Genomic DNA, 12,589 nt, shown 5'->3' with positions numbered 1-12,589 from the left:
CCGAGCCGAGCCGAAGCCCAAGCACAAGCACAAGCCGAAGTCGAACCGAAGTTGAAGTCGAAACGATCACCCTCAACTGCACAGTGGGGCTTATGCATTCAATGAACTATGAAATTGTAATTACACTTGAAATAGTTTGCAGAATATTATATTAAAATTTATGCATCTCACTTTATAGATTTTTTTTACGGCACTGTAAAAAACGAAAACGGATTTTAATAAGTATATATTATTATTTTTATTTGACAATTTTAACGACAAAGCAAAGTTTTAAAACCTTATAACGAAGCCAAAAATGCATTAATTTCAATTCGGAAAGTTTTCCTAAGTTAGTTATTATTAGATTTAAAAATCTGCATACTTTGTTTAATAAAAAATACAATTAAAATTTTTGTGGAATTTTGAAAATTTTAACGATGTAACCCCTTATAAAATGTTGAAAAAAATGGCAAAATTTTTGTTTCTTCCGATATGGCCAGAAAAATTCGCCTGTTGATGCTTATCAAGAAAATATATGATTTATAGGGTCGGATATGATTCCTTCACAGCGTAAAATTATAATACCATTTCAATTATATAAAAAATGTAGCTAAAATTTTGGTTTGGAAAAGTACAGAAATCATAGCGGCAACATATGCATATATCTTTCTTTTTAATTAAATTATATATTTATTTATTTAAACGTTGCAAAACAATGTTTAAACTATGAATGAAAAATATAATTTTATAATCTATATTTATTAGGCCTTCGTATAGAAAAATATATAGTTATTCGATTAAAAAAAGCACGACAAAGCCAATATTACGCTTCAAATAATATACAATGTACCCGCTTTAAGTTTTGTGGATTTATTTTTTTTTAATTTGTTAGTTATAATGCTTGTCCCACTGTTTGGTAAACAGAAACATGAGTGTTGGCGGCACTTAAAGATCCTATCATATTGCATGTAGGGCATGGCATTCTTCAGGCTCCCGATCGAGGCTCTCTCTTCTCTCTCTGGTGCTCCGCTTCCCACCCACCTGGTGTGGCTTCTATTAAAACTGGGTCAACTGTACCGGAGGGTATTCCCAGCCAAGCAATGGCAAATTGGCATTCTTGGGCTGTCTGGCCCGTGCCTGGAGTTATGTATACAATTTTTGTTTTTATTTCTGGTACGTTACATTTTTAAATAGGTTTTTGGGGCTGGGCGCTGCACTAACTCCTCCTGCGGCTCCTGTTCCTGCTACTGCCTCTGCTCCCTGCTGCTGTTTTTGCTTTCGATGCGATCCAGTGGCAAGTCAATGCGGACTGAGGGCTCCTCTACTCATCTCGCTTAACATTTAAGAGTACAAAAATACATTGACTTTGTGATTACAACAATCCCTTCCCATACTGGGTCTCTCTCTCCGCATCTCCCTGTCACTCTATTGAGTTACAATTTCAAACATGTTTCGCACGCGCATACATATCGTATATATAAAATAAAAATTAAAAATCACAAGAAAAAAAAATAGAAAAGGAAACGGGAAATATTTTAAGGAGAGCCAGAAGTAAAACGTGTTTTTTGAATTTATGCAATAGGCAACAATTACAATTAGAGCTGGTGGTGCTGACGCCACTTCTGGCGGCGGTGATCTCTTAAGCCCTCTCTCGAGTGCGTCTAGCCCTCCTGGCCAAAATCCTCTGTGAATTTGCGCAGCTTCTTCAAATCGTCATCGTTCACAGTGGGTTTCGTACGCGACAAGGACTTTAACATGTCGCGCTGCAAGCACAAAACAAAACAATATTATTTAAGGGAAATAAATATATAAATAAATGGTAACAACCATGGTCACGGGCGGTTCGAAGAGCTTGTCGCTGGGCACATCCATCCAGTTCATTTCAACGGCGCCCTCGTCACCGGGCGAGCAGGGAACCAGCAGGTCGTTGACAATCTCATCCTTGTTGGTGGGACTCGGGCCAGTTACCCTCTTGAAATGTGTGGCCGTTTGGACTTTACGCACTGGTTCCATCAGAGCATCACGCACCACGATCGATATATCCGCGCCAGAGTACCTGAAGGCAACAAACAAAAGGAATTAGTTCGAAATACAAGGGTTAGTGCTTCGCCTCTTCTCTTCTTTACAGTCACAAAAACCTTACCCTTCGGTCTTGCCAGCTAGCTCCTTGAGATCCTGCTCGGTCAGCACGTGCGTGGTGTTTCCCAAATGGATCTTGAACATGACGAGGCGGGCATGTGCCTCCGGCAGGGGAATGTAGATGCGCTTCTCGAAACGTCGCCGGATGGCCGAGTCCAGGACCCAGGGTATATTGGTGGCGCCCAGCACGAGAATGCCATCGGTATCGTTGCCCACGCCCTGCATCTGTACCAGGAACTCGGTCTTGATGCGACGCACACTGTCGTTCTCATTGTCCGATCTCGCCGAGCACATCGAATCGATTTCGTCGATGAAGATGATCGAGGGCTTGTGCTGGCGGGCCAGCTCGAAGAGATTCTTGACCAGCTTCTCGGACTCGCCCAGCCACTTGGACATTAAATCCGAGCTGGATACCGAGAAGAATGTGGAACGGTTGGCCTCGGTGGCCACGGCCTTGGCCAGATAGGATTTACCCGTACCGGGTGGTCCGAAGAGCAGGATACCCTTCCACGGTATACGCTTGCCGGTGAAGAGCTGCGGGAATTTGATCGGCAGAATGACGGCCTCCTTAAGTGCTTCCTTAGCGGCATCCAGGCCGGCGACATCGGACCACTTGACCTCCGGTTTCTCTATGACAATGGCGCCCTCCAGCTTGCTCTGCAGCTTCTTCTTCTCGGGATCATCACCATCCTCGTCATCACTGTCACTCTTCTTGTCCTTATCATCCTTGGCACTGGACTCGCCGCCCTCCTTAATCGGTTTCTTCTTGCCCTTCTTCAAGTATTCCTTAAGCTTCTCGGCCCGATCCAGATACTGCAGGCACTTGGCGCGTATCGAATCCTTGGCTTTCTCACCCTGCGCCTCATCTGGTTGGGAGAATTTTAGTATGAGAATCTGGATAAGAATTATTGGTTTCACTCACATTTGATGGTGTGCAAGAAGTACTCCACGCCGTGCTCGTACAGGCGCAGGGCCTCGGCATAGTTCTTGTTGCGATCCTCTTCGGTGGCCTTGGTCACCAGATCAATGGCCTTCTGTAGAGTGGTTCCGGCTGCCATTTTGCTAAAGGAACATAATAAGTAGAGAGTTAGTTAAGGTAATTTTCAGTTTACTCTTGCAGGGTGACGACACCTCAGGCTTGGGGGTTTCCCAGAGAGTTAAGGTTCCTTAGGGTATATTTGTTTAAGCATAAATACTCATTGTTTATCAGTTGTTTGTACAATGGTATAGGTTCCTAGAATTAGTATACTTTCTGGAATCCCAACTGAACGTTTTGTAAGAACCTTAAGGTGTTTCTAAGAGACGCTTTTTATTGAGCTGTCGCAGTTGAAATGCTTCTTTAATACCGATTCTCAACTCTAATCAACTCTAACAATAAACATAAATAAAAAGCATATTATCTACATATATCAACACCAATATTTAACCGAACGATACCCTATATCTACCCACCTAAGCACATAACAATATACATCTTATATGTTTTAGGGGAGCGCCTCCCCTCAAAACTCTGGGCATCTAATTAATCCCCCGAAAAGAGAAGAAAAACGTCGGTTTCAGCCTCCGCCTCCAAGGCACTCCCGCCCCCGCCATTGGGCATGAGTCTCTTCAGATATGGTTACCCAATCCTCTGAAAGAATCCTCCAAACATCTCAGCGGCAGGGTCCTGCGGTGACGCAGTTCGCGTAGCAAAATCGAATTTCTGTGCATGACTAATACTCGCTGCTCTGCTCTGCTCTGTCCAGCGGCGGCGGCATTGACAAAAACAAATTGCCAAGGCGGTGACGCTGCTGCGATGCGCTTCTAGTCCAGATTACTCACATTTATGCTGGCTAACTTGCTCCGCAATCCAGGCAATCTGTCGCTGGCTATCTGGCTGGCAGGTTCGACAGGTGTTAAACAAAACGAAAACTTAACTATTTTTGTGGAATTCCAACGCGAATGACGACGTCTTGTTTTTTTTTTATTTGCAAGTGTGACCGTCGAGATATGTGGCCGAAATGCCATGCATTGAGCGAAGGCCAGCTGTGATGCACCCAACAAACATTTTTTGCGCGCTTTTAAAATATATTATTAATTCGAAAATTATAGGTGTCTGACCAAAACTTTATATATTTTTTAATTCAAGTGCTAGTAGATATGACTAAAAGTTAATTTAAATAGGAGAAATTTCTGTTAAGTTGGATATTTATCATATATTTATTTTAAAATATACTTTATTCGAGGTATAAACTTTTAAAAACATCATAACTGGAATGAATATATGTATGTTGTTTATTTAGCAAAACTTAGTGACATAAAATAGTATTAAAATCGTGATTTTAAGGTTTTATTTGAATCAGTGTTAGAGTTCCGCTTTTTACTATGTAAATGATGTAGTTTTATATGTGATATTGACAAACATAAATAACAATTAAATATGTAAAATATTAACGAAGATTTAATAATTATTATTATCTTGTTTATTTTCTTTAATTTGTTCAAATTTTTTCCCATATTTTTTTCCTTCAAAAATGAATATCATTGCAGGGTGTATATCTTAGCCAGGAGCTTGTAACGATGTGAAGGAGTCATTTCCGACCCTATAAATCATATATATTCTTGATCAGCATCAATAGGCGAACCTTTCTAGCCATAAAGGAAAGAAAAAAATTTTTCACAATTTTTTTGACAAAAAATTTAAATGTTTTAAAAATTTTAATTGAGTATGCAGATTTATTAACCTTAAAAAAACTAACATAGGAACGTTTTCCGAAGTGAAATTAGTGCATTTGTGGCTGAGTTATGAAATTTTTTAACTTTGATTTAATGCATTTAAAACCAGTTGGCAGCGCTTTTCTTTGTTGAACTAAAAACCAGTTGGCGGCGCTGATCCGACAACAGCTGACAGCAGGCAGCGCCGACAACAGACTCATAAAAAAGCTCATCACAAACAACACATAACACAAACGATAATAACCAAATAAAAATTAATATATAAATATAAATAGATACTAACAACACACGGGGAATAACACTGAGCAGCACGATGTCGGAGGACAAGCAATTTATAAGGCGCGGCGACAGCAAGGACACCATACACAAGACACAGGAGGTGGACATCTACCGGGACACCTTCATCCGCTATATGGGTGAGAGAATCGATGTGCCCGATTCTGGCAAGAATTCACAGAAGACTGATGTTGGTGATGTGTCCACAGGTTATAGCAACGAAATTGGAGAATCCTTCCGCCCGCTGGTGCCCAAATCTCTGGTGGCAGCCTCATACGGCATGGCCATCGGTTACGTCTGCACGGACACCTTCGACAAGGCGCTGCGCCTCCAAATGGAGGGGGCATCCACCAAAGAGGTGGCCATCAAGGGCGCGGATGTATTCGCCTGGCAGATGATGGCCTCCGTGGCCATACCCGGACTGGTCATCAATCGGTGTGTAGAAACAAGATTTATTATAGTAGATTTATTATTTGTATCGGTATAATTATAAGTTATTATTTATTATGCAATGGCTAGGGCTTTAGTTCCACTTTACCGTATATATAGCGTTTATTTTTCCATTCATAGTATCACCTGGGCCACGCGTTCACTCCTTACTCGGGCTCCCGTGGCCGTCCTCAAGACCGTGCCCACGCTGGTGGGTCTGGTCAGCATTCCGCTGATCATCCATCCCATTGATAGCCTTGTGGATCGCTTAATGGATGCCACTTTCCGCAGGGTGGTGAGATAGTCGATAACTCATTGGAGGAGCAGCGAGGACCCGCCAGCGCATATACTAATATCCCGGTGATAGATGAGTTTTCAGGTTCGAAACCGTTTGTATTAACTGTAGCCTAGCTGAGCTTTAACCCAAGAATCCAGCTACCTTTACATTTTGTTTATTATTGCACTTTTTTGGGGCGCGGAGCGGGGGGAAACAATTACAAAAATAATCCTTTATACATAATATATATAATAATATTGAGGCAACAGGATGGAATGCCATGCGATCCCGTAGGACTGTCCGGAATCTCTCTAGTTCTGCTCGTCATCGCTATCGATCAAATAGGGACTGTCGAGAGCGCCCAGACCGGCGGCCACACCGCCCTCATTGGCCGTCGAGAGCTTCGTGCGCAGCATGTGTCCCGCCTGGTAGTTATGGACAATATGCTCGGCATCCCCGATCACCACACCGAAGATGCCCAGCTCAGAGACCATATCAACGATCTGGGGCGGCATATCGCCTCCAGGACGCACCATATAGCCCTTGGTCAGCGGCGGGTGGATGAGGTCCATCAGGATCCAGGCGGAGCGCTCCACGCGCGACATGCGCTGTAAAAAAAGAAGATGAAACTATATATTCCAGATACTTTGGACAGTATTCGATTCCTACAAATATAATGCCTTAATATTTCTTATATTTTCTTTATGAATAGAATATTAATTGTATTATTACAAAGCTTATTTCCATTATTCTAGAAAAAGTTAACGAATGAAAGACAAAAAGCTTTAACGCAAAGTATAAAATACAAGTTTAAATAGAGATATCTCTTGCGCTTACTCTAAATTCCTAAAGATTATGATTATTAGTCAATTATTGCCAAGAAGATATTCAATAAATATACTAAGTAAAGAGAAAAATATACATTTAACTCACCTTGAGGGCATCGGGAATATCCACACCGTACACATTATTGCCGCCACCTTCTCGCTGGGGCTTCAGCACAAACTTTTCGGGAGTACGCAAAGCCATCTCGTAGGTGGCATTGCCTGCCTCATTGTCGTCCAGGGAATACAGACCCGTAAAGATCTTGCCCACGGCCTTAATCTCATCCGGATCATTGATGAAGCGCTCCAATACGGCCGGCTGAGCCAGAGCCTGTTGCACCTTCTTGGTCCCAGCCAAATGATAATGAATCGATGGACACTTGATGGCCAAAGATGTCTCCATCAAATAGCGGGCATCCCACTCGGCCTGCGAGTGGTAGTGACCGGGCTCGTAGCCAGCACGGAAATAGATGACGGCCACCTCCAGATTGCCACTGCAGTAAGGATGATATAAAATTATAGAATATGCTTTGATATATATTTTAAGTTCTCTTTCTCACTTACAGTAGCAACTCCTTGGACTGGCCCAGCTTGCCCTCTTTGTGGACATCGGTGAGGGTGCGGCGCAGTACCTTGATGTGCGGATAGGTCTCCCGAATGTAGAACTCATGGAAACGCTGATCACAAATGTTATAGGACACGTCCTCGATGATGAACAGGATGACTGCCTTGGGCTTGCCATAAATGTCCCAGGCCTTGACCATGCCGTCGCAGAGTCCAGCGAGGGCATTGTTGTTCGGCATCTGTTGTAGAGTATTTAATTAAGTAAAGGTTTTGAATACATTTTAATAAGAAAAATACTTACATTGTGCAGCTTATCCGCATGTCCCAGCTCACTAAGTACAAATCTGCAAGTGGGTGATGATGACGACGACGAGGAGGAGCAGCCGGAACAGAAAGAGACTGGTTAACAAAATTCTGCTATTGCCTCTCTAGACCCAAATAACAACAAACAAAACAACAGCAACAAACAACAACAAATGTATCGGTGGATGGGTTAATTACTGAGGCCAAAACCACAGGTGACGATGAGAGGGGGTAGTAGTAATTAGAGTTACTGGGCAGTTACAGGAAAATGGTAAAGCTACAGCAATGCGGAAGGGGACAGAGACAGGGCGAGTTTAGAACCAGTTATTAAACGCATGCAAATCAAATTCAACGACCAATAAAAAGAGATAGAGACATGAACTGCAGGTGCAATCAGTGATCAGTGTTTAATAAAAACTGATCCAGTGCGTGCATGGGTGAGAGGGAGGTATGTTCTGAGGTGTTTTCTTTTTCTTTTGTGTGTGTTGTGCATTCGTGCGTTTGATTAAGAGAGAGTGAGATAGTGGGAGGTTGTGTGAGAGAGAGAGAAGAGCGCTTAATACTTCTGCTGCGGCACCAATTGGGTGGCAATGCCAGCGAAACTGGAGGCCACCGTGTTGATCTCGACCTGCTTTATCGCACAGTCCTCGTACACGTGTGCCATATAGTCGGATCGCAACAGACCGATGCTATAAGCCTGCAATTATGATCATTATACATTATATATACATTAGGTGCGTTACAGCAGCAAAACCCTTAAACGTAACTACATAATACAAGCGGTTTGGTTATCAAAAAAATATATATAATATATATAGGTAGGGTAAGGTAGGGTAGGGTTGGGTAGTTGTGATCCCCGTCCGTGTAAGGTCTTAAATTTAGGATGAGAGAGGATAACACAAGTATCATCATTTCATATATCATTTAACGATATAGGGAGCAAGAGAGAGGGCGAGAAATAATGGTGGTAATATCTTATTAAAGGTGGAAGATGGTACAATGAGTCGGTGCTTTAAAATTCCCCCTATCTGCAGCAGTAACTCCTGAATTAAAAAATTAGCTATATTACAAAAGGCATCAATGTTTATAGATTGAAAATAGATATTTTTGTGTACGAAAATATGGAAAACCTAGCTTGCTTCCATTATAATCTATAAGATCTATGTTTATCGACTTCAAATAGAATGTTAGTATATTATTTTGAGTTCTAGAAAAATATAATAGGAACTTGAGTTGAATTCTTCATGATTAAAACATTTAAAAGATATAAATAGTATTTTTTAAGCTAATTTGAAACCTTATCTGCTGGCTGCATGCATTTCACAATGTAATTATGAGTAACGAGTTTTTTATTTCCCATTTTTTTATCCCGTCATCATTAACAGCAGCTGACACCCACTCGGCTCTAATCTGTTCAAAAATATGTTTACGTCATGCCAGAGCCCAACAATTGAGTAAACATAACTACAAATAAATTGTTTAAAACAAAATACTGTACACGAGTTGATGCTTTATGGGAATTTCCAGCTAAGCCGAGCTAACCAGATGGATTTCAGGCATCAGAGATCAGTTTCCTGACTCTCCAGAGTTTGTAATTAAACCCCAATCAAATAAATATGAATGTGTGTGTATAGTTTTGCACCTGAAAGGTGCACACCCGGTGTTATCATCGCCCGGCTCCGCTCTAACCAAACAATTAACAGGCGTTAACGTATCTATATCAGACCCATAGTCCCCCCCTGGGGCCCTATCTATAGGTGGGAGGGTGGTTCCAAAATATGACCTTGAAACGTATGTATATTGATTTAATATCTAACTTCTTTTGGGGGGACCATGTATTATAAACTACTCTTGGAATTTAATTTATGCTATCTGCTTGGAAAAATAGCTTTGATTGATTGATTAAATATGAAATCTAATCTAAGGTGTGTCTAAAAGCATTTATAACAATCAGTATTATAAATAATATACTATAACACTTGATTATTTATTACTACAATATTCTTATACTTTAAACAAATTTTTAAATATAATTATAAATACTTTCTGACACCTTTTTCCGGTATTTCTTGATGGAAACCCTCGAAAGCTATCTGGAAAATGGGACCCGTACTAGGAGACTTTAAATGGGGGAGGGAAAAGTGTAGAGGCAATGGCTTGGCTTCGGTTAGATTAGGAGCAGGTGGCAGGTGCAGAAAAGCAGAAGGCAGCGGATCAAGAGGTCAGGAGACGGAAGGCAACAGGCAACAGGCGGCGGCGATGTATAAAATTCACAATTAATTAACTACGCAACATTCGCAAGGATAATTAAAGGCATTCAGGCAGATTATCAGCAGCTACATACATACAAATATATATAATAACTATATATATATATAAAATTGGAAAGAATTGATCAACACAGCAATTAAGATACAAGGACACTACAAGCACCAAACACTCGCACACACAGCAACACAAGATGATCAAAGAAATATAGTTGAATTTTATAAATTATACGTATTGGTTTCGAGTTCTACTTAATTATTTAATTAAGAGATATCAAGAGATTTGATTTTTCAATAATACAGAACTCGGACAATGCTTTAAATCTTTTAAAACTCTTCGCAAAATCAATATAAAGGATAGTCTCTGGATCTAGGTGTTAATTTGTGTGTGAGTGTGTGGTTAGGCTGAGGGTTCAAGCAATGCAGGAATATGCAATGAGAGTGGGTTTTATGATAGTAATAAATTTTGAGTTAGAGCTTGGAAAATATCGTTTAGAATTGACTTTTCTGTATACAAAATCATTGAAATCTGCAATTTATACATTATTGCAAAAGCAACATCAAAGAAAATCAACTGCAAATTAACTTTGATGATTGAAAACATCAAGGTTTATCAATTTAAAATCAAAAATCTTACATTTTGTATACAAATATAGAACAAATCAATGTTTATCGCCTTAAAAACGATTATTTCAATACAAAAAACATTAAAAACTTCGATATTTTCCAGCTCTACTAGGAGATGAGAGCTGAGAAGTGATGATGGTGGCAGTGGTGGACACAGCACCTTTGTATGGTTTTACTTGCTGGTCCCAAATGGCCAAAGCCCGAAGCTATTGTATTGATCTCGACTTGTTTCCAGCAGCAGTAAGCGGACTGAATGGTATTGGCCACTTTTTGCTTCAGTTGCTCCTCCTCCTGCTCCGTGCTCGCTTCCGCCGCCGCCGCTACTACCTTCCTGCCAGTGCCAGTGCCAGCTGCAGCAGTCCCCACAGCATTTACAGCCATATCCGCATCCACAGCCACACAGTCCAAATCCAAATCCTCACCAGCCGCCGGACGCTGGGCCCGCGGTGATAGCTCCGGACAGCCAGACTCCAGCATTAGGTCGCTGCGCAGCATTCCCAGCGATATTTTCTTCGATTCGTATTATTTTTCATGGTAGCAGATATAGCGATGCGCAATGAGTGACGGATAATAATGGGAGCAACAGATTTTGTGATTGAGATTTCGATATTTCAAGAGTATTTTTTTTGTTTGTACAAAATTGCTGGGTTAGGATATTATTTTGGGGACGGGAATATATACTTGTGACGACGAGAAAAGCGGAAATTCTTTACAGAATTGCGGCACAGAAAAAAACTTGGACTATACATTAAAAAAAAAAAAACGAATCTAGGTGATCATCTTTGATTTAAAGCAACAGTTTTTTTCTGTGCGCACTTCGTTGAGGGGGAAATTAATAATTAATGAATGTTATAATCATAAAAAAAAACAAGGTACAAGGTGTGAGGTGAGAGGATAGCAAGAAAGAGCAAGTGGGCTAGGCCTTTTTGGGGGTCAGGGACATATATGTATGTATATTTATATATATGGGGTCTGTGCTGTGCTGCCCTACAAGCGGCTACCTCCTGAGCGAACCAACACGATAAGGAGCTGCAAATGTCCAGGATGCTCGCATAAATCACGCTAGATTAGCGACTATATAACTCGGAGACGGAGCCGGAGCCGGAGTTTAGCTATGACTATTGGCCGGGCGATTTATGGAAGGACCGGGCGGGGCGGTGCCGGGCATGACGATAAGATTGTGAGCCCTAATAAATAAAAGAGTTCTCTAGCAAGAAACCCACACTGGCTGCGCCCTGCTGATGTGCTCCCGATGGATGGATGATGGTCGGATACGGTGCTTGACTCAGATGTAGGTTATGCGAGGGGGCAAAGGGGGGGATTGTTTATGCTTGGACTGAATCTCACCTGGGTAAAGCCGTGCGCCAGGACCTTTCGATATATGTTGAACAGATTGGCCGTGAACTCGTCCACCTTGATCGTTTCCGCCAGCGTTGTGGTGATGAACTCCTCGTCGTGGGCCACATTGTGCATTAACCGATTAATAATTGGCTGCAGGGCCACCGCCTTTTCGAACTCCTTGCGGGGAAAGGACGATGGAACCAGCACGAAGGGTGCGAACTGCAAAAGAAACCACGTCCAGTTAATAACTAGCTGCTAAGGAGTATTATTTACATTCGAATCACTTTGGAAACTTTGAAACTATTTATATATCAAAATACATATAAAAGCTCATGGGGAAAACTATCATAAAATCAATACAAAACAGAAGACCCATTTTCCGTGAAAGTTCTACACACGAAGCTAGTCTTACGTTGAGGGAATCCGGGCTAAAGGCGGTCTTGGAACGCATGGCAGCGCCGTGCATGATGGCATAGTCCTTGGCCTTGGCCGTCACCTCCAGCAGCTCGTCCTCCGGCAGCGGCAGACGGATGCAGTTGGGCAGAACGGGTGTGTTGGCCTCGCTGGACATGGTGATAATGATGTTGATGGGATCTGTGGGGGATCGGCGGATACGGGACTGCTGCTGCTACAAAACGAAAGCGTAAATAAGTCCAACAGCTCCATGGCAATCTCAAGCTAGTCTGGATATGTCTGCTCACCGGGACTGCTCGCTGGGCACTGAAATGTCTGTGTATGGAGCGACTTGCTCTTTGGTGTGTGCTGGAACTATCTCTATTTCGTCAGCGGCTGTAAAAACACTCACACGCGCTCCAACGTTGGCGGCTGTTGTTGTGGCCTTTCGCTCA

The 12,589-nt window shown here is 41.9% G+C and overlaps 3 protein-coding genes and 1 long non-coding RNA gene across 5 annotated transcripts; 2 read left to right on the top strand and 2 right to left on the bottom strand.

Moving 5' to 3' along the window:
- Positions 1–1,122: 1,122 nt before the first annotated feature.
- Positions 1,123–4,159, bottom strand: Vps4 (vacuolar protein sorting 4). The gene is made up of 5 exons (XM_020952774.2): positions 3,940–4,159; positions 3,041–3,180; positions 2,123–2,984; positions 1,807–2,035; positions 1,123–1,742 (listed from the first exon to the last, which is right to left on the bottom strand). The coding sequence occupies exons 2-5, from the start codon at positions 3,174–3,176 to the stop codon at positions 1,641–1,643; spliced, it is 1,329 nt and encodes a 442-aa protein (XP_020808433.1). The 5' UTR covers positions 3,177–3,180; positions 3,940–4,159; the 3' UTR covers positions 1,123–1,640.
- Positions 4,160–4,958: 799 nt separating this feature from the next.
- On the top strand, positions 4,959–6,732 carry LOC110184288 (mitochondrial fission process protein 1). 2 transcript variants are annotated; one of them, XM_020952773.2, is made up of 3 exons: positions 4,959–5,249; positions 5,319–5,544; positions 5,680–6,732. In XM_020952773.2, exons 1-3 carry the CDS (start codon positions 5,147–5,149, stop codon positions 5,840–5,842), a joined length of 492 nt encoding a protein of 163 aa, XP_020808432.1. In that variant the 5' UTR covers positions 4,959–5,146; the 3' UTR covers positions 5,843–6,732. The 2 variants fall into 2 exon arrangements, with proteins under 2 accessions (XP_020808432.1, XP_020808431.1); XM_020952772.2 differs by having other exon boundaries at positions 4,986–5,544.
- Positions 5,975–12,586, bottom strand: Gss2 (Glutathione synthetase 2). The gene is made up of 8 exons (XM_020952768.2): positions 12,443–12,586; positions 12,154–12,369; positions 11,748–11,960; positions 10,561–10,910; positions 7,505–7,547; positions 7,204–7,442; positions 6,749–7,133; positions 5,975–6,423 (listed from the first exon to the last, which is right to left on the bottom strand). The coding sequence occupies exons 2-8, from the start codon at positions 12,310–12,312 to the stop codon at positions 6,127–6,129; spliced, it is 1,686 nt and encodes a 561-aa protein (XP_020808427.2). The 5' UTR covers positions 12,313–12,369; positions 12,443–12,586; the 3' UTR covers positions 5,975–6,126.
- On the top strand, positions 7,514–9,556 carry LOC147643113 (uncharacterized). Its single transcript, XR_015272561.1, has 2 exons — positions 7,514–7,721; positions 8,895–9,556. It is a non-coding gene; the product is annotated as an uncharacterized LOC147643113 (long non-coding RNA).
- Positions 12,587–12,589: the final 3 nt, after the last annotated feature.

This window comes from Drosophila serrata, unplaced genomic scaffold, assembly GCF_035046125.1.
Source record: "Drosophila serrata isolate PLE 108 unplaced genomic scaffold, ASM3504612v1 contig_293, whole genome shotgun sequence".
NCBI classification, from domain to species: domain Eukaryota; kingdom Metazoa; phylum Arthropoda; class Insecta; order Diptera; family Drosophilidae; genus Drosophila; species Drosophila serrata.
This window is presented reverse-complemented; position numbering and strand designations above follow the sequence as displayed.